The 26,028-nt window shown below is 41.1% G+C and overlaps 1 protein-coding gene across 1 annotated transcript in view; it reads right to left on the bottom strand.

Moving 5' to 3' along the window:
* Window positions 1-26,028, bottom strand: part of ARAP2 (ArfGAP with RhoGAP domain, ankyrin repeat and PH domain 2) — a 259,491-nt gene that overhangs the window by 93,788 nt on the left and 139,675 nt on the right. Inside the window, exons 19-20 of the mRNA XM_083149954.1 lie at window positions 24,601-24,764; window positions 15,495-15,707 (exon numbers count right to left, since the gene is read on the bottom strand). Coding sequence (XP_083006080.1) covers window positions 15,495-15,707; window positions 24,601-24,764 — 377 coding nt within the window. The remainder of the gene's footprint in view (window positions 1-15,494; window positions 15,708-24,600; window positions 24,765-26,028) is intronic.

Raw genomic sequence — 26,028 nt, 5'->3', positions numbered from 1 at the left:
TTTGTTATTCTTATTTATTACATATTTAATCTGATCAGTGAGCTACTCTTCAATTGGATTAATTATTCCCCTTAAAATATGATATTCTAAGTGGCTATAAAAAAGAGATGATTTGAAAAATCCAGCTTGTGTAGATATTGAGTGATTATTATTTTTGTGTTTATTAAATTTTATGAGAAGCTTATATTTATGTGAAAGTTAAAGTGCAAAAAATCATATGTGAACAAAACAAAAGTACAAACAGTGGGTTTAAACGTGAAATTATTGTGTTTATAATTATAGCTTTGAGTGATATGGAAAAAGTGTGTAAAAATTAATGAGGTACTGTGGTACTGTTATATGAGCCTTATATTCTGCCCATACAAGATATTGTGCCTTATAATTTATAAGGTTATCAAGTGATATATTAGTGCTATGTGATATTAGGTGATGACCTATAGTAGTGCACGTGATGAATTATATGTGGACATATCTATGTTCCACATTTTTTATTGGAGTATAATCATCTTATAATGCTCTTGATTAAATTCTATTCCTTAGATATTTCATTTATCCTGAAGGTGGTGGGTGGATAGTTGGCTCTATTTCTTCTAGAGCTTAAGTGTTAAATTTACATGTATTTTGAATTCGCTGTTATGTGAATTTCCTAATTATAATTGCTTCAAGGGAAATTCTTGAGGTGAGTAAGAGTTTTTATATGAGGGTTATTTCGGAGTTATGCTCATCTTGGTATATTTGTTATTTCCTCCTTTTTTCTTGTCACATTATTTCTGATATAATCACTTTTGAACTGATCATGGGATATTAGGTCTGTATATGGTTCACAGAAAGGCAGAATAGTGTATCTCTTCATTGAGGCCATGTGGTCTCAAGCTATTCATTAAGAAGATGTATCTCGATTCTTTTTTGAGGAGTTCATGTGTAATATCTCCCCCTCTGATCCCTAGGTTGACTTTTTCTAGGGCAATAGCTTCCAATCCCTTGGGGTTGCTTTGATGGAATCTTAAGAAGTGTCTGGCGACACTAGTGATCTTCTTCATCTTGTCCATCTCTTTCTGTGCATTTTTGATGTTGCCTATGTGTTCTAATATTCTCTTTTTCCATGGTCTCTTGGTCATCCCAATGTACTTGAGACCACAGGGACAAATTAGGCAGTAGATGACTCCCGATGACTCACAGTTTATGAAATCTTTTATCTTCAGAATTTCATCATATCTGTTCAGGACATCTTTAGTATTTGTGACATATTCACATGCTTTACACCTCCCGCATTTGTGGCATCCTCGTATACTTGGTATGCTCTTTTTCTTCCGTACAAAGTGACTTTGGGTTAATCGATCTTTTAGATTTGCAGATTTTCTCCAGCTACACTGAATACGGTCACCAATTGTTCCTTTCAGGTCTTCATCAGTTGTCAGTACATGCTGATGTTTTGCAAGAATTTGATTAATTTCTTTCCATTCTGTACAATAAGTACTGATGAATCTTGGAATGTTTTCATTGATCTTTTTGGGTTTTGGTGTAAGCAGGGTGCTTCTGGGAATTTTCTTTGCTGCAGAATATGCTTGTTTAAGGAGCTTATTACTGTACCCCCGTAATATCAATCTTTGTTTGAGTTCCTGTGCTCTTTGTTCGAAGATAATATCTTCAGAGCAATTGCGTCTTAATCGGATATATTCCCCTTTGGGGATCCCCCTAAGGGTCGCAGGAAGATGTGAACTGGTTTTATGTAGGATGCTGTTCGTAGCTGTTTCCTTGCGGTAGATGTCAGTTATTAGTCTGTTGTCCTCAGTTTTCTTGATTTTTAAATCTAAGAATGAGATTTCTTTTTTACTGATACAGGATGTGAGTCTTAGATTCAGTGTGTTGATGTTCAGGATATCAATCATTTCTTTAAGGAGTTCCATACTGCCTTCCCAGATTATCAGAATATCATCAATGAATCTATACCACCCTACGATGCAGTTGGTGTATAGCTCATTTTCTGAGGTAAAGACCCATTCCTTTTCCCACCAGCCGAGGTAAATATTAGCATATGTCGGAGCACAGGTACTACCCATCGCGGTCCCACGGACCTGTAGGTAGTACCTGTCGTCGAAGGTAAAGAAATTATGTGTTAGGACAAATTCCAGGAGTTTGACCACAAACTCATCAATCTCTTCAAATTTTTTCATTTTAAGGAAATATTGGGTGGCATGGATACCTTTCTCATGGCTAATACTGGTATATAATGACTCTACGTCACATGTGCAAAGTATGGTGTTATCTGCAACATGTGTGTCTTCCAGTTTCCTGAGAATATCCATAGAGTCCCTGATATAAGATGGTAGTTCCACCACAAATCTCCTCAGGTAGTGATCCACAAATGTACTGGCTCTTTCGGTAAGATTTAGTATACCTGAAATTATTGGTCTCCCAGATGGATTGGTTTTGTTTTTGTGTATTTTGGGTAACATATAGAATGTTGACATTTTTGGGTTGGTCACCCCCAAGTATTCCATCTCTGTTTTTGAAATAATTCCATTCTCATATGTTTTTTTGATTATGTTTTCATATTGTTTTAAGAAGTTTGCTGTGGGATTGAATATTAGCCTCTTGTACGTTGTGGTATCTGATAGTTGTCGATCAGCTTCTTTAAGGTACATTTCCTTGTCCCACAGAACAATATTACCACCCTTGTCAGATGATTTAAAGATGGTATCGTCCCATTTCTGCATCTCTTTTATTGCTATTTGTTCCTCCTTGCTGATGTTTGAGCATTTCTTATGTTTTTTATTTGAGGATATTTTGTCCAGATCTCGAGACACTAGTTCTGTGAAGATCTGTACTTGTGGACAGATTTGCGTACTAGGAGTGAACGTAGATTTTTTCTTTAAGGGTTTTAGGTTTAGTGGATCAGGTTCTGTATCTTCCTCTGTTCCAGCTTCAAGATCTTCCAGTATCCTAAGGATACGTTCATCTTCTTCATTGAAGTCTTGGATTGTAGGTGTATAATCCCCTGCTTGTTCTTTTCTGGAGTATAATTTCTTCAGAAGAAGTTTTCTTGCATATAAATGTATATCTTTTTCAACTATGAACCTGTCCATTTGCTGGTCTGGGGAGAAGCTGAGTCCCTTAGAGAGGACACTGATCTGTGGTGGTGTCAATGTTCTTTTGGTGAGATTAATAATTTGCAGTTCATCTTTGTTTAATATCTCCGTGCTTGTCGTCTTTGTCTCTGTGGGTATCTTTCCCAGTCCCTCTTGTCTCTTTTTCGGGCATTTTTTCCCACCTCTCCTGATTTTCTTGAACTCTCTGGTCCTCTGTCTCCTTCTCGTGATGTTCCCTCTCCTAAAAAACGGGCCCTCTGCCAATTATTAGTTAGTGCGAGATTGGTATCTTCTCCTTCTGAGGACTCCATTTCTGAGCTGCTGATATTATAGGAGTTATCCGGGTCTCTCCGTTTTTGTTTGATGTTCCACTTATAGACCGAATTCTGCATGTAATCCCCTTTGTCCCGTTGGAATTTTGATCTTTTCCTTTCTATGAGCATTTTTTCAAATTTGTCTAAGTCATCCTTATATTTACTGTACATTTTCTGGAATTCTTCCTCTTTTTCAGAGAGTTTAAGTTTCTCACCGAGTTTATCAATCTCTACAGTATATTTTTCTAGGTTTCTCATATCGTGTTTAATGAGAATCCCTATACATTCTCTGGAGCATTTTAAAAGGGCTGTCTCCCACTCCTTCCTTAGGTCCTCGTCTATTTCAAAGGATGGGAACAGTCGAGGTCTTAGTCCTCTAGGTGTCATATCAAATTTTAGGTAGTTTTCAAAGGTCACCTTATTCCAATGTGCCTTGGTTTGTTTGTATAATAAATTTTTTAGATCTGTAAGGTCTGTGCTCCAATGGTTGTTATGGGTATTTGCACTGTTATCACCAAAGAGGTTGCCTGATTCATCGTTCCACCTTTCCCTCCTGCTCCCAAGTTCTTTACTTAGACTAAAGTTGCTCATTTTGAGTTGGGTCGATACCTTCTAGTGATGGTTCTCTAGGTTCACGTGTCAGATAGTATTGGTACAAATAGATACCTTGTATATACTATGTGGGATTATGTGCTGGATCAGATTCGAGTGGTGTGACCACTCTTCAATAGATACTGAATAGAAGGAGGTTGGGTGATCCGCACCATAAGTTAGATATTCATATTTTTATATTCTACATATTATTTTCTTTCTGGGTAGAGAGATACTCGCTTACCAAGAATTTTTTCAAAATATAATTCCTGGTTTGCTAGGGTGCAGCCCTCTGATTTGTCAATTAAGCAGTGTAAACAAGAGAGAAAGAAAAGAAATCAGTTTGGAGTGGGGCGCACTCCTTACCCAGAGTGTCTCTTATTGGACTTTTTCATAAAAACGTACCTAATGTTAGGTGTATACTTTATTAGTGTGTATTCAACACGTTAGCCTATCCGGCCATCACTTTTATTAATATTCTGGGTTTTCAACTGTATTAGTTGTATTAAACCTTTCTATAATCAATTCCCTTTATAAGGGATCAAACGTAGCGAAAATATTAAAAACAAATAAAGATATAGAAAAACAAAGAAATAGAAATTTTAAAACGTGTCTCTGTGACCTTTTTGTAGCTTATTTGGAAATTGCTTATTGCTGTTATATAAAGTCTGTGTTAATTACATTTGTAATAAAAGATATTTATTTCTTGAACAGCAGTGTTTGGTGTTAATTGTTGCAGTTGTTATTATTGTGTGTATCCACCCAATATATTTTGTATCAGTATAATCTTGATACAATTGTTGGGTCGAGTTATTCTTTATTATAATGTATGTCTTATATTCTCTCCAGTATGTCGGGGGTCATTTATTCTGGCTGTTCAGATGTGACTAGTTTCCCGATATATGATTGATCTTAGAATATGACATAAATGGGGGAATGCCTGCCGTACAGCCCAATATTCCTCCTATTAACAATGTCCAAGGATCAATGAACAGGAATTAATTACACATGTGTACATGTATGTTAGGTTCTTAGTAGTGTTGTTATTCACATTTATATGCACAATATTCTGTTTTTTCAACAATACGTTGTGTTTCTGCATACACACCAGGCGATTTATTAGATTGAACTTATAATTCACTTTGCGTGATTCCGCATAATATTCACTGCCAGTATGCGGTGTATGAAGTTTTTAGTGTGCAGTTCAGGTGGCCACACCATTTAATTTGTGGTATTATTGTGGCTCTCCTTCTCCAAATACACACTCAATAACACAACTTTTATGCTCCTGCATACACACCAGGCAACTAACAGGTTGGACTTAATGTTCACGTTACGTGATACCGCATAGTATTTGCTGCCAAACAGTAGTTTGTTGCTAGTCAGTGTATGTACAGAGTCAGTTAGATTGTTAGTCCTCCGTTAAACATATAAATGAGTCTGATTTCTGCATACACACCAGGCGATTTATTAGATTGAACTTATAATTCACTTTGTGTGATTCCGCATAATATTCACTGCCAGTATGCGGTGTGTGAAGTTTTAGTGTGAAGTTCAAGTGGCCACACGATTTAATTCGTGGTATTATTGTGGCTCTCCTTCTCCAGGTACACACTTAATAACACAACTTTATGCTCCTGCATACACACCAGGCAAACATAAAACCAGTTCACATCTTCCTGCGACCCTTAGGGGGATCCCCAAAGGGGAATATATCCGATTAAGACGTAATTGCTCTGAAGATATTATCTTCGAACAAAGAGCACAGGAACTCAAACAAAGATTGATATTACGGGGGTACAGTAATAAGCTCCTTAAACAAGCATATTCTGCAGCAAAGAAAATTCCCAGAAGCACCCTGCTTACACCAAAACCCAAAAAGATCAATGAAAACATTCCAAGATTCATCAGTACTTATTGTACAGAATGGAAAGAAATTAATCAAATTCTTGCAAAACATCAGCATGTACTGACAACTGATGAAGACCTGAAAGGAACAATTGGTGACCGTATTCAGTGTAGCTGGAGAAAATCTGCAAATCTAAAAGATCGATTAACCCAAAGTCACTTTGTACGGAAGAAAAAGAGCATACCAAGTATACGAGGATGCCACAAATGCGGGAGGTGTAAAGCATGTGAATATGTCACAAATACTAAAGATGTCCTGAACAGATATGATGAAATTCTGAAGATAAAAGATTTCATAAACTGTGAGTCATCGGGAGTCATCTACTGCCTAATTTGTCCCTGTGGTCTCAAGTACATTGGGATGACCAAGAGACCATGGAAAAAGAGAATATTAGAACACATAGGCAACATCAAAAATGCACAGAAAGAGATGGACAAGATGAAGAAGATCACTAGTGTCGCCAGACACTTCTTAAGATTCCATCAAAGCAACCCCAAGGGATTGGAAGCTATTGCCCTAGAAAAAGTCAACCTAGGGATCAGAGGGGGAGATATTACACATGAACTCCTCAAAAAAGAATCGAGATACATCTTCTTAATGAATAGCTTGAGACCACATGGCCTCAATGAAGAGATACACTATTCTGCCTTTCTGTGAACCATATACAGACCTAATATCCCATGATCAGTTCAAAAGTGATTATATCAGAAATTATGTGACAAGAAAAAAGGAGGAAATAACAAATATACCAAGATGAGCATAACTCCGAAATAACCCTCATATAAAAACTCTTACTCACCTCAAGAATTTCCCTTGAAGCAATTATAATTAGGAAATTCACATAACAGCGAATTCAAAATACATGTAAATTTAACACTTAAGCTCTAGAAGAAATAGAGCCAACTATCCACCCACCACCTTCAGGATAAATGAAATATCTAAGGAATAGAATTTAATCAAGAGCATTATAAGATGATTATACTCCAATAAAAAATGTGGAACATAGATATGTCCACATATAATTCATCACGTGCACTACTATAGGTCATCACCTAATATCACATAGCACTAATATATCACTTGATAACCTTATAAATTATAAGGCACAATATCTTGTATGGGCAGAATATAAGGCTCATATAACAGTACCACAGTACCTCATTAATTTTTACACACTTTTTCCATATCACTCAAAGCTATAATTATAAACACAATAATTTCACGTTTAAACCCACTGTTTGTACTTTTGTTTTGTTCACATATGATTTTTTGCACTTTAACTTTCACATAAATATAAGCTTCTCATAAAATTTAATAAACACAAAAATAATAATCACTCAATATCTACACAAGCTGGATTTTTCAAATCATCTCTTTTTTATAGCCACTTAGAATATCATATTTTAAGGGGAATAATTAATCCAATTGAAGAGTAGCTCACTGATCAGATTAAATATGTAATAAATAAGAATAACAAATCAATAAAATAAGTGAACCTCTAATAAAATCAATTAAGTCTTTCCTCTCTCCTGCTATAAGAAATACAGAACAGAGCACGAGGAAACTAAAAATACATTAAAAATACATTTTAATAAATGAGGATACAGTAAGATCATTCATACCAATGAATTATAAAATAACAATCAAGAGTAAAAATGCGGTGTTATACATAATTGATAAGATAGCATAACTAGTGTGAATAATAAATTTATGGTTTCCAACCAATATTATTATTTATATTGTAAAAATGGATATGAAGGGTATAAATGAATAAGAGAAGAACATAATGGAACACTCTGATAATGAAATAAGGGACATATACTCCCAACGGAGTACCCACCAATCAGATCGCAATGCTACATTTGAAAATCCTGATAAAAAATCGCAATTGGTCCAAATGCATTAACGCCCCATTTGGACCATTTCCCATAAATAAAGCCCAATGGAGGCGGGCCAGATACCTAGGTGACAGCCTCGAAAAAGCTACTGAGCGAAATGCGCATCGGCATTCACTCTGTAACCTTGTAGCAATGATCTGTGTTTAAATATATCTGTTTGGTGTTTATATATTGTGTATAACTGATATAGCAATACTAATGTATGAAACACTACTGCGATGAGCGCACACTAGCCTGAGAGATTCACTCCCTGGCTTAGGAGCGGCTAATCGCACTTGTGCTCTATAACTGCTGCGGCGGAGTGTACCAGTCGGTGAGACTCAATCCCCGGCTGGAAGCGCCCACCGGTACTCTCTGTCTAAATACTCCCACGATCTTTTACTATTATATTCAAATCTCCTAAATGTACTAATAAACCACTGTGACAATACAAGCCAGTGGAAGAGATTCAGTCTGCTACCTGTAAACGCAGGTCACTTTGACATCCGTTATTTCAGCCTTACAGAGCGGTGACTAACGGCGGATATATTAAACGGTGAAACTGCAGTTCAGGATACAGCTTTATAAATATAATATTTATTGCACTATCTGATTCTTAAGCACTAGCCATAAATCTTTAAGCTGTGCAGCTAAAGGAGTATACAGGGAGCAAAATACGCTCTAATGAAGTGACAGAAAAAACCAGCAGTATTTAGCACAAATCTGAGAGAAAATAAAAGTGAAATTCTCTTTTGCTATAACAAAAAATACAATAAGTTACATTTATTCTCATCCAGTTATCTGTGGGTGCCTGATCAGTGTGATAAAAAACACGAGTTAAAGAGATTCAATCTCCAAGATAAATCGGCAGATTGCCACATGTGTATGCGAAAAATCAGACTCAATTATATGTTTAATGGAGGACTAACAATCTAACTAACTCTGTAGATACACTGACTAGCAACAAACTATTGATTGGCAGCAAATACTATGCGGTATCACGCAAAGTGAACATTAAGTCCAACCTGTTAGTTGCCTGGTGTGTATGCAGGAGCATAAAGTTGTGTTATTAAGTGTGTACCTGGAGAAGGAGAGCCACAATAATACCACGAATTAAATCGTGTGGCCACTTGAACTTCACACTAAAACTTCACACACCGCATACTGGCAGTGAATATTATGCGGAATCACACAAAGTGAATTATAAGTTCAATCTAATAAATCGCCTGGTGTGTATGCAGAAATCAGACTCATTTATATGTTTAACGGAGGACTAACAATCTAACTGACTCTGTACATACACTGACTAGCAACAAACTACTGTTTGGCAGCAAATACTATGCGGTATCACGTAACGTGAACATTAAGTCCAACCTGTTAGTTGCCTGGTGTGTATGCAGGAGCATAAAAGTTGTGTTATTGAGTGTGTATTTGGAGAAGGAGAGCCACAATAATACCACAAATTAAATGGTGTGGCCACCTGAACTGCACACTAAAAACTTCATACACCGCATACTGGCAGTGAATATTATGCGGAATCACGCAAAGTGAATTATAAGTTCAATCTAATAAATCGCCTGGTGTGTATGCAGAAACACAACGTATTGTTGAAAAAACAGAATATTGTGCATATAAATGTGAATAACAACACTACTAAGAACCTAACATACATGTACACATGTGTAATTAATTCCTGTTCATTGATCCTTGGACATTGTTAATAGGAGGAATATTGGGCTGTACGGCAGGCATTCCCCCATTTATGTCATATTCTAAGATCAATCATATATCGGGAAACTAGTCACATCTGAACAGCCAGAATAAATGACCCCCGACATACTGGAGAGAATATAAGACATACATTATAATAAAGAATAACTCGACCCAACAATTGTATCAAGATTATACTGATACAAAATATATTGGGTGGATACACACAATAATAACAACTGCAACAATTAACACCAAACACTGCTGTTCAAGAAATAAATATCTTTTATTACAAATGTAATTAACACAGACTTTATATAACAGCAATAAGCAATTTCCAAATAAGCTACAAAAAGGTCACAGAGACACGTTTTAAAATTTCTATTTCTTTGTTTTTCTATATCTTTATTTGTTTTTAATATTTTCGCTACGTTTGATCCCTTATAAAGGGAATTGATTATAGAAAGGTTTAATACAACTAATACAGTTGAAAACCCAGAATATTAATAAAAGTGATGGCCGGATAGGCTAACGTGTTGAATACACACTAATAAAGTATACACCTAACATTAGGTACGTTTTTATGAAAAAGTCCAATAAGAGACACTCTGGGTAAGGAGTGCGCCCCACTCCAAACTGATTTCTTTTCTTTCTCTCTTGTTTACACTGCTTAATTGACAAATCAGAGGGCTGCACCCTAGCAAACCAGGAATTATATTTTGAAAAAATTCTTGGTAAGCGAGTATCTCTCTACCCAGAAAGAAAATAATATGTAGAATATAAAAATATGAATATCTAACTTATGGTGCGGATCACCCAACCTCCTTCTATGAAGTATTGACCTCTCAGCCCTTCATTTACATTCACGCCAGTCTCCTTCTCTGTGAAAAGAGCAGTCTCCCAGGGAAGGGAGGAGGGAAGTGGATGGGCATTTAATCAGCCAGCGTTACCCAGCTGTATTCACAGAAGCTGTGTTCAATTGGGATTACTGGACTGTATGTGTGCGTCCAAGCCCCCGCACAGTATAGTATACCTTGACAACTGTACTTTTAATGTGCTGTATACTGCACACACAGACCCGTGGTCAGGTGAAGAGAGTGAAAATAAATAAATAAAAATATTCTAAATCCGTAAATAAAAATAGTTTATTCAGATGTAAATGAACGATTTAAAGCAGTCTTCCCATAGCCGATAGCATAACTGATGGCAAGGTATCACTCTTTACATTGACTCATAAACATGGGTCACTATAACCAGGTGTTGTAGACTAGTGGATAAGTGTGGGTTTGATTCTTAAGGCCCCCATACATTAGGCCGACTTGTCCTAGGGACAAGTCGGACCCAATTTACCTGCGAGCCGCCCGGCAGCTCCCCGGGAGGCTCACATACAATTTGGCACTTGATGTGCCATTTTTACATGGGATAAATCGCATGCGATTTATCCCATGTAAAAAAAACCCGGGGAGCTGCAGGGCGGTGAGCAGTAGTGGGGGCGGGCAGCGGCAGTAGTGGGGACGGGCAGCGGTGGTGGGGGCGGCCAGCGGCGGTAGTGGGGGCGGGCAGCGGCGGTGGGGGGGGGGGGGGGCGGTCAGCGGCAGCGGGCGGCGTTTGCGGTGAGCGCAGTGTACTTACACATAGCAGCAGCGGCGGGGACGGGACGCGCAGTGGCGGCTATTATATTTTTAAAATACTTGTCAAATGACCGGCCGCTCTCTGATTGGCTGAGAACTCTCCGGCCAATCAGAGAGCGGCCGGTCATTTGACAAGTATTTTAAAAATATAATAGCCGCCACTGCGCGTCCCGTCCCCGCCGCTGCTGCTATGTGTAAGTACACTGCGCTCACCGCACACGCCGCCCGTCCCCACTGCCGCTGGCCGCCCCCACCACCGCTGCCGCTGGCCGCCCCCACCACCGCTGCCGCTGGTCGCCCCCACTACTCCCCCGGTGTCTGTATGCATATGCCTGTCAGGTGGCAGGCATATGCATACAGGGAGGTCGGACGTGATCGTATGTACAGACCGTCCGACCTCCCTGATCCGGTCCGATGCGCACGGGACCGCGCATCGGATCGGATCAAATGTCACATACCTACGATTTTGGGCCGATTTCATCCGATTATCGGCACAAAGTGCCGAAATCGGATGAAATCGTCCCAAAATCGCATAGTGTATGGGGGCCTTAAGAGTGAGATTTTTTTTTATCTTTTGTCTGTTGTCTGTTGACCTTGCCATTGTCAACCTAATGCTTGTGTAGACCTTCCAACCTTGTCAACCTTAGCCATGTTGACCTACAGTATTTCAGGTGTCAACCTTTAGTGGTTGACCCCATATTAAACAGCTAGTTTATTAGTAATCAAGCAATTTATTGCACTGAACTAACTCGGATGCATTTGGCCTTTCTCTCGCCATTGGTCAATATTTCCTCTCACTCCCCTTCTGAGTCCTGATTGGTCCCCGGGCTGCATGTTGGCTACACTTTAATAAGACTGAAACATAAGAACCTAAAATGTTATACACAATGAGAGACAATAAACCCCAACTTCTAAATAGAACCTACAGTATTTTCCTTAAACACATATCAAGCAGATCATTTTGCCACTCATACTAATATTAATATCACACAATAACAGTTGTGATATTACACTCTGTTACCGCCATGAACCTTTTGCATATTTCCATATAATCAAAAAAGTGTTGATTGTTAGATCTCGACCTTAACAAGTACAGGGGGCAAGGTGTAGACTTGGATTTGCATAAACATGTAGCACGTTACAACTTGCTACTTTTGTCACTATTATTTCATGTTTATTTATGAAAATATACCTTTAGATATCTTGCTTTAAAACATTATTTCCATTCTATATGATTCAAAAGTAAATTTTTAATACCTAACTAAAAAACAAGCTACATACAGTATGTGTCCTGTAGTGTTGCATTGTGGCATGTGTTTTGTGGAGCAGTGGGAGCAATGTATGCATGAATGGGGGATGCGTGGGCGCGGTCTTGCGCTGCAGCACTGCATGAGGACACATACAGTATGTAATCACACTGCTTTCATTCTGGACATGGACTCTCATTTTGTTAGTGCAGGGACGTGCAGTCAGGGGAGGCAGGGGAGGCAGTGCCTCCCCTGTCATAATGATGTGAATAATAAAAAGAAGATATTTATATATCTTCTTTTATTATTTTCATCATTTCTACCTCTCCCCCTGCCTCCTACCATCTTACACTGTTGCATGTGAGGGTGGGAGGCAGCGGGAGAGGTGCCTCCCGCTGTTAACATTAAAACATCGGGCAGCGGGGGGTGGGTAGGGGAGGGCAGGGGGCAGGGTGCAGCAATGGGCTGTAAAAGCCCATTGAAAATGAATGGGGAAGCGGCACTCATACTGGTGCCGCAATGACAGGGGCACCAGTATGAATGCATGCCCCCAGATGTGATTGGGTCAGCGGATCCAGTGATGGATCCGCTGTCCAATCACAAACATGCAGGGCCCACCTGCATAGGATGCAGCAGCGCGACAGCGTGGAGTCCGGCGCCGCTGTCACCGCCGAGGAGAGGTGAGTCCGCCGGGGGAGGGGGGCGCATGTACGCCCTGCTGCCTGTGCCCGGAAGCTGCATATACCATATAGCATGGTATGCGGGCGGGCGAGGGGGGGGGGGCCCGTGCGGGGAGATCAGTGCCTCCCCAGGCAATGACCTCACCGCACGTCACTGTGTTAGTGTAATTTAAGAACACATGTGTCACGATTTGGAGTATGAGAAACACGTTCTTTCCATTAAAATGTTTCTCTATCCCTGCTCTGAAGTACACTCCGGTGCAGTGTTCAGTCTGCAGGCAATCCGGCGTCCGGCCAGCGCGGACCGCACTCATCCACCAGCGCTCATTCTGTCACTCTGGCGCACACCTGTCTGCTGCAGGCCACTGGTCTAGATAATGCTCTAACGCAGTAACAATTGTGGCATCATTCCACTACAGCCTATCAGCTGTATAGAGACACTATAAGTATGCCGAGAAGAGACTTACAATCGGCCAGTGCAATGATGTCTCCAGCAATGCTGTATCTCTGTATCTGCTCCTGTGTAAATCCCGACTACAGACTAGTGCATTACCATCCTGCTGCACAACCGGCTCCCTCCAGTGATCACACTGGTTATTCCAGTTGATTCCTAGAGATTATGCTATCATCTCCCATTGGTTACCAGCTGTCATATTTGATTCACCATCGGTTCACCATGGACTCATCATTGATTTTCAGCTATCACTGCTTACTTAGATCAGCTACCCAGATCATCTTCAAAGTACCATCCTCTTTTACCAGTCACCAGTCAAAGAGTCACTCTCGATATCAGCCACTATCAGTGTGCCAACATAGGTAACTGTCTTTATCGGTTAACTAGATTTATCCAGCATGCTGGCTATTAATCGCCGGGAAATAGCAACACACAGGGTGGCATGTCGATATTGCTATGGTCCCTACACACGGGTTGATGTAGGGGCATTTTTTAAACAATCTAGTGAAATCGCTTATAAAATGCCCTGAAATCGCTCGTGATAATAATAATAACCTACCTCACAACTGGCCCGAATTCCACTGGATCAGCCCGTTTTTTTGGGGATGGTCCCGCATCCTGCCCGGGGCCAGCAGTGTCCCTCGGTGGGTGGGGAGTGCAGTTCGGAGACCTCCCTTCCCGGAACTGCTCTGCGGTGAAAAGATGCTGTGCGCTTATGCACAGCATCTATTCCCGGAGACAGAGGGGCTGGGGGCATGGCCAGTGGCTCACAGAGCTGCTAGCCATGTCCCCACAGTGACGAAAGTGGGGCATGGCCTCACAGTGTCATCTTGAATATAGGCCCCATTGCCGCGAGGCCACGCTTCTAGGACATCAGATGTTGGGAAGTATGCAATAATATTAATAATCAGAACTACAGTGGAGAGGATTTTTTAAAGCAATAACCACTTTTTAACATTGCGGGTATAATAAAATAATAGAATGTCCCTAAATACAATAATGACATTGGCCCTTATTCTAGTTGATTCGGTCGGATGCGTATTTTCGGACAGGAACCAAGTGAACTTAGCCCCGCCTTCCGTACGGGTCACTTATACCATCTGAATGCGGTAAGACGCCGACCGAACGGACCGCAAGTGGATTTTTCATGTGAACACCTCCTCCATCGAAAGCTGGACCGAGTGGTCAGACAGCACTGAATGCTTCAGACCACTCGGGCATTTCTCCTTGCAAAAGCAGGGATATGGGCGGGCAGCTGGCATCCGGCTATGTCATATGTCCACCCCCCACGGGCGGATTACCATACGTACGCCCAGCGTTTTCATGGGAATGCCACTGAAACGCGGGCATACGCATATGGTAATGAGCCCAAACAGCCCTTCACGCCCCTCTCCACCCCCTTTTCGGATTGTTCCGACCGATCGTGCGGCCGTCCGCATTCGGAGCCATCCGACTCAACCAGAATAAGGCCCATAGTGACTTAGCTAGTGCATCAGGCGGAATTGCAAGCAAAACAAGTGCAGGCCTACAGGTAGCCAGGGGCCAAGTTAGCACTCCTGCAGCCAGGTGCTGTACGTTACGTTCTAACAGCATCTGCCCCAGGGTGATGTGTAGTACTTTAATATTGCAGCGTTAAATAATGATCCTGTGAGAACTCTCTCATGTAGACAGGTTAAGACACTGAACAGTTGCGCAGTTGAAAACAAAAAACAGGAGACAAAAAAGATGCTCCTAATGTAACATATTGTGTGTGATAACAAATGTTGCTCATATTATCCATTCTCTGTAAAGTGGTAGGTTCAAGTCTTCTGTGACAGCAGGAAGCTTTATTCTAACGTTACAGCAAAGGAAGCTTACTCTAATAACATTATGTCTGCTGTCTCGGGGGATTTTAAGCAAAAATCTTTCACTGAAATAAACATCTTTTACTTAGTAGATGCATTCGTTCAAATGAATAATGAAACAACTATTTCTGGAACACAGTGTCATTACCTAGGGCAGAGATCCAATGTGGATAAAGTTCTTTTGTCAGAAGTGCATCATTTATTTCATAGAAAAAACATTTCAGCACATCAGTCACGTCTTCCAGATGATGTTTTCCGACTTTTAGTTTAATGCTCCGTGCATCCTTTTTAAAGTCGTCCAACAGCTCCCTTACTTTCAGCGGGTCCCCGTTCTTGAGATACAGAGATTTGCTTCCCAAGCCTTAATATAAGAAGACATCAAAATAAACATGTCTAAGCAAATTATAATAATGTATGGTAAACTGACATTCGCTTCGAAAAATGTAAAATCTGTCTTGTAAGCTATACTCAGCGCAAATATGTCTTACAAAAAGTCACAGTATACATGTATCAATTATTGCTGTAGCTAGAACACAAAGAAAAGTGCATTGCTCGCATTGGGACTAATTCAGCATGCATAGGTAATCAGAGAATTTCCAGCGGAAAGCGGGTAGAAAGCCACCGCCCAGACAGAAAGCGAAGACGCCCCTTGCAAAATTGCGAATTCGACGCAATAGCAATGTATTCGCAGATCCATTTGCAAAAAGCAAACCATCAAACTGTTTTTTTTCTATCTGCGCCAGTCTAGGGCTTCCACTAGTCTGCTCAAAAATCAGGCTGGAAGTGGTCATCGCTGACCCAACCAAAAAACCTGAACAACGCCTGTATTTGTACAACATACACCGAGAAAAACACCATGTTTCTGCCCTTAAATGCTGGCTTCCTGTCAATCGAACTGCGGATACTCACAACATCTATGTGTACGGATATTTTCCTGCTATTTGGGTCATTCGCAGTCATTCGATAATTGCTCAATTTGCAAATGCATTGATTAGCGATAAGGGTTGCCACCTCACTCATCATCGATTCCTGGAGATTTCCCCCCCCCCTCTAACTCCAATGCACGCGCTCCTGGAAAAGTGGGCGTGGCCTCGTAATATGGACATGGTCTATTCCGGCAAGAGGGCATGTATTCAAGTGCCCATATATATATATATATATATATATATATATATATATATATATATATATATATATGGGCACTCACATGTGCGGAATGGCGTACACCCGGCAGTTACACTGAGGAGGTGTTTTGTCTATGATGTATTCACTGATGGCTGTCTGCATGTCTTGAAAAAGTCTCAAATTGGAGCCGAAACGTTGACCTAAGATGTGGCAGCGTGTTTAATAAAGAAGCATTTGAAAAACTCATTTACAGTCTGGAGAGTGGCCTCATACTTCACTGTACCCACCTTTATATATATATATATATATATATATATATAGAGAGGCTTTTTTAGACACCCGGACTCTGGGAGAATCCCGGAATCCGGGGACTGGAAAAGCCACCAGGAGGGTTGCCACCCAAAATGGGAGAATCCCAGAAATCCGGGAGCGGTGACAACCCTATTAGCGATCCATGCTGAATTAAGCCCATAGTCCGATATTACTGCTTAGGGAGTAGCTGTAGTTCGTAAGTTTTTTTTTTTTTTTACTGTGGCCCACTTCTACACAATATATATATATATATATATATATATATATATATATATATATATATATATATATATAAGTCACAGCAGGATCCGGCTCTCCATATAATAGTAAATCAGCGCCGGGTGCCCATAAAGCATAACAAACAGCAGAACATGGGGGATATAGCACTCCAGGCGACTTGGTGATAAAAGATACTCACAGACCATGTCACCATGCTTCAAAATGATCTTGCAATTCTAGATGAGTGGGCAAAAAAATGGAAGATGAGGTTCAATGTAGATAAATGTAAGGTTATGCACCTTGGGAGACACAACCAGTGTGCAAGTTACAACCTTAGCGGAGAGGGACTGGGTAATTCCATACTTGAAAAGGATCTAGGAGTCCAAATAGACAGCAATCTAGGATGTAGTGCCCATTGTAATGTAGCTACAAAAAAGGCCAACAAAATTCTGGCATGTATTAAGAGGGGAATGGAAACTAGGGACTCAAGGGTAATTATGCCACTATATAAAGCATTGGTGAGACCTCACCTAGAGTACGGAGTACAGTTCTGGGCCCCACACTATAAAAAGGACATCATAGAATTAGAAGTCCAAAGGCGAGCAACAAAGCTTATTAGGGGAATGGAGAATTTAAGCTACGGGGAGAGATTAAGCAATTTGGGACTATTTACATTAGAAAAGAGACGTTTAAGGGGGGACATGCTCAACATGTACAAGTATATCAAGGGCCAATATAAGGAACTGTCACACACCCTCTTTTCTACTAGAAAGGAATCTAGGACACGAGGGCATGAGTATAGATTAGAAGAAAAAAGATTTCATTCAGCTAGTAGAAAGAATTTCTTTACGGTCAGAACAGTCAAACTCTGGAACTCTCTTCCCAGAGAGGTGGTAATGGCTGGCTCATTAAATGCGTTCAAGGCAAAGTTGGACAAACATTTACTGGAGAAAAACATCCATGGGTACAAATAGGAAATATAATTTGTCTGTAAAATACCAGAACCTACCAAATCAGCAATGGACATAGGCGTGCGCACATTGAGTGTTAGGGGTGCACAGGCACCCCCTAATGCTGTGCCCCACCCTTATGAACACCTCCCTGCCACTAGCAACCAGCAATTCCGTTTACCAAAGACTTTAGCTTTTTAGAACTGTATTCCATTAAAAGAAGCACCCATCAATCAATGATGTGTGTTTTGCATTATTAATTGTACTAGAACATTGTCATATCACTACATACCTGCGTCATCCATATAGGTTTGTGAATAATCTGAAATATGCAGGAGATTATGGTGTGGCTGAGAGACATTTTATATTGTAGCAAGTGCCAAAAGATGATAGACACCTGATTGGCGGTGTTAGACATGCCCAATAGAATGGTGCACCCCCTAATGAAATGTGCTGCGCACGCCTATGGCAATGGATATCTATACCAGGTTGAACTAGATGGACGCAAGTCTTTTTTCAGCCTTACCTACTATGTAACTATGAAACTATGTAACCAGTTAAGGTTCACAACGTTTCAATGCCCGTTTATTTGTGGCATACCTGACGAAAATGCCACAAATAAACGGGCATTGAAACGTTGTGAACCTTAACTGGTCTGTGAGTATCTTTTATCACCAAGTCGCCTGGAGTGCTATATGCTATATCCCCCATGTTCTGCTATATATATATATATATATATATATATATATATATATATATATATATATATATATATATACACAGACAGTATAAATGATCCAATTTATTACCAAACCTGCCCAATTCACTCCTTTACTAAATTTGTGTCACAAGCTTCTCACCTACCTTAAGGGTCCATTTATATTGATTTTAAATAACTGTTGTGTAAATCACACAACTAATAACATTGATAAATTGATTTTTATTAAGAAAAAAATATATGTTAGTAAAATGTATGTTAGTAAATGTTCATTTTAGCCCCTAAAATGCAACACTAATTTAGAATTATTTCGAATCTATTTACCACTTAACTGGCTAATATTTTTTTTTACAAAAAAAAAAAACGCTTGGAAATTGTCTTTTTTTTATGATTGAATTAAGTTAAGAACTTTTTTTGAAACATTTATTTAAACATTGGTGGCTGATATATCGACATACTGATGATCAGAACAATGCGTTGACTCATTTGCGACTTTATTTGTTCCGGCAACTGCCGAGTGTGCACAGTGATGGTAAGGGATGCTTGTTTTACATATTACCAGCAACTGCTAAACTCTGCAGGAGCGTGGTGGGGGGTGCAAGAGGATTTACCTATCAGCAGTGATTGGAAACATGGCAGGCACTGGGGGAGGGAACAAGAAGCAGAGGGACTGGGAGGTAGCTCTATAATTGGAAGCTACTGGAAGGTTACCTTCAAGCTATTTAAGTTTCTTATAGGAGAGTAACCAGAACTTTGTTGGCACACAGCAAAATATTAAAAGGGCCACTTCCCAATGCTTCTAGAGATGCTAACCTGCACCAATTATATCTTAGTGGATGTTCATGCAATATACAGTATAGTACAGTAATAGTGCCAAATAGTGCCCAATTTTATTTTATGCCCTATACTAGTAGTTCACATTTAACCAGTCAGTGCCACAAGTTCATCTAATGCCTGATATAACCTCTTAGAGGTTGGGTATATGATGTCATCCCAACCTCCCTTAAGGTTTTGTGGCGATCCTCTTCTCCAAATAACAGATAGCAAGAGTTAGGGACCATGGACCATTTTCACACTCCAGATCCGTATACACTCCATCCACAATGGATATCCCACATAGGAAGAGAGGAGAAGAACAATTGCGCAATACCACTTTTTATTTATGTACACACAATAGAACAAATCAATGATAAAAAAATTGCACAGATCCAGTCGAAAGGAGAAGGGGTGGAGTTTACCATAAAAGATGGAGAACCAGGTGAAAGGCTCTCTGAATGGGCATAGACGGTGACAGATGTTCAAAAACCCGGGTGGCCACAGCGTCAGTCCACAGAGAGGTCACTCCTTCTCCAGATCTCCCAGTCCGTAGGTGCAGCCTGCTCCAATGCGTTCCGGACACCAATGTGTCCTTTTTAAAGGAGTATGAACTCCATCTTTTATGGTAAACTCCACCCCTTCTCCTTTCGACTGGATCTGTGCAATTTTTTTATCATTGATTTGTTCTATTGTGTGTACATAAATAAAAAGTGGTATTGCGCAATTGTTCTTCTCCTCTCTTCCTATGTGGGATATCCATTGTGGATGGAGTGTATACGGATCTGGAGTGTGAAAATGGTCCATGGTCCCTAACTCTTGCTATCTGTTATTTGGAGAAGAGGATCGCCACAAAACCTTAAGGGAGGTGTGGTTGAATTATATCTGTGTGAGCGCTGATAGTGAAGACCGACCCCCGTTTGTATCCTGGGTGATACTCATCCGTTTTAAGTTGTGTCACCGCCACCTGGGAAGGCGGTTAGGCATTGGACTTCACAGCCAGCAGCTATTAATTAAGTTTTATTTGTCTAGTCTGCGCAGAACTATTGTGTTCCGGTTGAGTTTTTGTTTTCACACCATTACGTCAAGAATTTGTTTCACCTCAAATTCCACATTACGTTCTACTTGGACATTAGAATTTCTTGGTGGTGTTTTTTGGAACTGACTGAGGATTAAGGGTTTCAGAAGGGAGACATGGAATGAGTTTGAGATCCGCAATGAAGGAGGTAATTTCAAACGAACAACTACAGTATGATTGACCTCCGTAATTGAATACGGGCCGATGTATTGTGGTGCCAGCTTCATGGACGGAACCTTGAGACGAATATGCCGAGTTGATAACCACACCCTATCACCAACTTTATATGCTGGAGCAGCACTTCTCCTTCGATCAGCACAGGTTTTGTATCTATCGGAAGCTTGTCGTAGTGCCCTTCGTACATTCTTCCATATACTTGAAAAAAATCGAACTGATGACTGAACCGCAGGCAACTCATTACCAGGGAGTTTGGAGAAGTCTGGAACACGAGGATGTACTCCATAAACAACGAAGAAGGGAGTGGCTTGGCTGGAAGAGTGATATGTGTTATTATGGGCGAATTCCGCCCATGGTAGAAGTTCAAGCCAGTTGTCCTGGGACGAAGAGAGGTAAAGCCGGATAAAACTTTTTAAGTCCTGGTTAACCCTCTCAGTTTGTCCGTTGGTTTGGGTATGAAAGGCGGTTGAGAACTTTAGATTAATCTGAAAGGCTGAACATAATGCCCTCCAGAACCGAGCCACAAACTGGACACCCCGATCGGATACAATTTCTGACGGTAGCCCATGTAGACGAAAGATTTGAGATATAAAAAGTTGGGCAAGGGTTGGAACACTTGGTAGTCCCTTCAGAGGTATGAAGTGAGCCATTTTGGAAAAACAATCGATTACTACCCATATTGTATCGTATCCGTTAGAGGAGGGTAAGTCCGTGATAAAATCCATAGGCACGTGGGTCCAGGGCTGTGAAGGTATTGGAAGAGGTAGGAGTTTTCCCGCTGGAGACTAGCGGGACATTTGTTGAGCACATCCTGGGCAGGACACAAAACTTTGGACGTCTGTCCTCATTGTAGACCACCAATAATTTCTCTGGAGAATCTCCAGGGTTTTTTTTGCACCTGGATGTCTGGAAATTTGGAGTCATGTGCCCAATGTAATATTTTTTTATGAAGTTTAGGCTCCACATAGGTTTTGCCTCTGGGAATACTGATGATTTTGGTGTCGGCGAAAGCGGAAGAATCTAGAATTGGATAGGGATGATTCGCTTCATCTTCAGAAGAATAGGAGCGAGACAGGGCATCCGCTTTAAGGTTCTGGGATCCCGGACGGAAGGAGAGTTTGAAATGGAACCGGGTAAAGAACATCGCCCATCTTGCCAGTCGTGGGTTCAAGCATTAAGCGTTTCTGAGGTAAATTAGATTTTTGTGATCAGTATAGCTCTGAATCGGAAACTGAGCCCCATTCAGAAGATAGCGCCATTCCTCTAATGCTAGCTTGATGGCTAGAAGCTCCTGTTCCCCAATCGCATAATTCTTTTCAGCAGGTAGGAACTTCCGGGAAAAGAAACCACAGGGATGGGTGGAACCATCCTCATATTTCTGGGAAAGAATCGCACCCACAGCCTCAGAGGATGCGTCCACCTCTAGGATAAAGGGCTTCGAGAGATCAGGCTTGCAGAGAACAGGTGCCAAAATGAATGCTTGTTTTAACTGATGAAAGGCGGACAATACCTACGAGGACCATATTGCCGCATTGGCTGACTTTTTTGTTAGAGCGGTGATTGGGGCCACAATGGTGGAGAAGCCTCGGATGAACTTCCGGTAGTAATTGGCGAACCCTAGTAATCGCTGAACAGCCCGAAGTGTAAGGGGTTGTGACCAATTCAAGATGGCTTGGACCTTCTCTGGATCCATTTGCAGGCCATGTCCTGAGATAATATACGGAGCCTTTGGAGAACTTTTTTGACTTGAGTCCGATGGGTTGCCAAATCTCTGGAGAAGATCAGAATGTCGTCCAAATACACAACGACTGACTGATACCAGAGGTCTCTGAAAATCTCATTCAAAAAGTTTTGGAAAACTGCAGGGGCGTTGCACAGGCCAAACGGCATGACCAGATATTCATAATGGCCGTCTCTAGTATTAAAAGCCGTCTTCCATTCGTCCCCTTCTCTTATGCGGATGAGGTTGTAGGCCCCTCTTAAATCCAGTTTGGAAAAAAAGTTGCCCCCTTTATGCGATCAAAAAGTTCCGGAATCAAAGGCAGAGGATACTTGTTCTTAATCGTGATTTCATTCAATCCCCGATAATCGATGCAAGGTCGCAAGGTTCCATCTTTTTTCTTTACAAAAAAAACCCCTGCACCGGCTGGGGAGGAGGAAGGTCGAATGAACCCCTTCTGTAGGTTTTCAGAAATGTAGTTACTCATTGCTTGTGTTTCTGGTAGTGACAAAGGGTAGATCCGCCCCCGTGGGGGCATTTTACCGGGGACTAGATCGATGGGACAATCCCATTCCCGATGTGGAGGAAGAATATTAGCTGCTTGCTTGTTAAACACGTCTAAGAATGAAACATACGGAGAAGGAATCCCATTCTCAGACCCCGAGTTCAAAGTCCTAAGAGGAATTACTTTGGACAAACAGTTTCGAGTGCACAAAGGACCCCATGCCGTTATTTGCATGGAAGGCCAATCAATTCGAGGATTATGTTTTTGGAGCCAATGAAAGCTCAACACCATTGGAGACGTCGTTCGGGGAATTATGAGGAATTCAATCTCTTCCTGATGCAGAACCCTAACACCCAGAGATAAGGATGTTGTGCAAGAGGAGATTAACCCACTTGGAATGTAACTCCCATCAACAGCAGTCAGACGCACTGGATTTTTAAGATCTTTAATGGGTAAGGAATACAACTTAACAAAATTAGCTGAAATAAAGTTTCCTGCGGCTCCAGAATCCAGAAGGGCCTGTGTCTTCAGCGTCTGACCTGCGAAACAAAGTTGAACTTGAATGATGGAGTCAGACAATATGGAGGAGGAAGAAAGCTGACCCAATCTTACCTCTCTGTCCTTGCCTTGTATTGGTCGGTGGGAACGATGAGGGCACTGAGCGACTTGATGACCGGCCTCACCACAGTACATACACAATCTCTCCTGGAATCGACGCTGTTGTTCTTGGGAAGTGAGCCGGGCCCGGTTAATTTGCATGGGTTCCTCAGACGTAGACGGGGATGATACCAGAAGCACAGACGGAAGAGTACCCCCGAAGCGTTCCCCTCTAGACTTCTCTGCCTGATGCTCCCTGAACCTCATGTCAATCTTGTTGCAAAGAGAGATTAGGTCTTCTAACTTAGAAGGTAGGTCGCGGGACACAAGATCATCCTTCAACTTATCGGAAAGCCCACTCCAGAAAGCTGATAGCAATGCCTCCTCATTCCAGGAGACCTCCGAGACCAGGGTCTGAAACTGGACCATGTACTGTGCTACGGAACGATTCCAAAGCCTGACTTGGCTGTGATCTAAGGGAATACCACAAGCATTTCTGGTGGTTGGTGTGGCCAAAATTCCTGACTTGGTTGTGGTCCATTGGGATACTACAGTCTGACTGCAGTTTCCTCTTTTAACCTTTATGGAACGCGGTACTATTGGGAAAATGGTATTTTAAAAAAGGATGTAGAGACTATAATGACATGTGGGCGTAATTATTTATATTTTCGAACTGAGGTTAGAACAGTAAAATGTATTTTTTTCATTACTCACATCGGTACGTTCAGAGTAATTAACGAGGCTTACTGAAAAATATATGATTATATCTACCTGCGCCATGCAATATCCTACTCAGTTTATGACGGTATTTGTCTGTGGGCATCAACAACTCTGAATAACAAAATCGAGGGCTGCATTCCAACAAATATCAACACTTCTAAAAGGTTAATTAGAATATCTCAGAAAAACAAGTTTCTGAATCTTATTTGGTTGCAGCTGCTTGCTATTCATATATTAAATATATACATATTTCAACAGGCTTACAATTACCTAATATCAGTCAAAAACAATCTGCTGAACATAAACTCTGTATTACCTACCATACTGTGTAACAAATGCCATACAGCTATGCACAATAATTGGAATGTTGTTTTTGCAGAGCTGCTGATCCTGGAGAGCATTGCCATCTGTACTTGCTGCTTTTTCAATTGCACAATGCCAGACCATGAAATCCTGAATGTTGTGTCCATGGATATATAATGTCCTGCACGTTGAAAAATTAAGTGAAGAAATATTATATACTATACATAAAAAATTACCAAAATTAAAAATAAAAGTTAAAGATTGTGTTGTGCGTAAAATATGCTGAACATATGTAAGGTCACATATGACTTGTTTAACAGTTAAATCACAAAATTAAAGGTTACACTAACCAGGGGATGCGGTCATTTCATCTACAGCATGATGGTCGACAGTCATTAGGTCGACACCATTAGGTCGACATGGTTCTAGGTCGACATGTCTAGGTCAACATGGGAAAAGGTCGACATGGTTCTAGGTCGAAAGGTCATTAGTTCGACAGGTCATTAGTTGGACAGTGTCTAGGTCGACAGTGAAAAGGTTGACATGGCGGGAGAAGAAAATAGTGTGCCGAGCGTAGCGAGGCACCGTGCCCGACGCATTGCGAGCGCAGCGAGCGATGTGAGGGGATGCTGTGCACTTTGAACTGTGTCTATGTCGACTGTGTTGACATTCAGGTAAAAAAACAGTGAAAAACCCCATGTCGACCTTTTGACTGTCGACCTAGACATTGAACTAATGACCTGTCGAACTAACGACCTGTCGGACTAATGACCTTTTGACCTTTTCCCATGTCGACCTTATCCCATGTCGACCATCAGGCTGTAAACCAAATGATCCCAACCCCTAACCAGGGCCTGATTAAAGGCTCCAGGCTCCAGGTGCCCTAGGCTAATACACGTCTAGCTTCCCTTGTAATGCTGCTGGACACATGTGTATGGGTGCTCAGGGACTCCCCATTCATACTGCTTATGTGCAAGTAACAAAGGTTATATACCCGGCATGTAGGATCTAATGTTTGTGGTGTGTGGAGGAGACTGTGGCTTTAGGTTGCCCAACTGGCGCTGTAGCACAATGTACATAAAGTAATGGTTCCATCAGTAAGTTACATTGGCACAGCCATCTGGCAGTCACCTTAAGATCTTTACCCCCCACAGTACATCAGGACGGGTGATCGCTAACAAGCATGGAATAAATTAGGCCTTCATTTTATTCTTTGACTGTTTACTGCAAGCCCCTCCCCCAGTCCTGGCGCCCTAGGCCGCAGCCTAATCTGCCTATTGGTTAATCAGGCACTGGCACTAACTGAATTTATGATTTTCCAATTACTCAGGATATCTACTAAGAATATGTTTGCCAATTGTTGTACAAGGGATAAGAAATGTACCCACAGTAATACTGAAGCGATGTGCATACAGCCCTATCATACCCTCCAACATTTTTAGGGC

This window comes from Crinia signifera, chromosome 1, assembly GCF_055691185.1.
Source record: "Crinia signifera chromosome 1, ASM5569118v1, whole genome shotgun sequence".
NCBI classification, from domain to species: Eukaryota; Metazoa; Chordata; class Amphibia; order Anura; family Myobatrachidae; genus Crinia; species Crinia signifera.
This window is presented reverse-complemented; position numbering and strand designations above follow the sequence as displayed.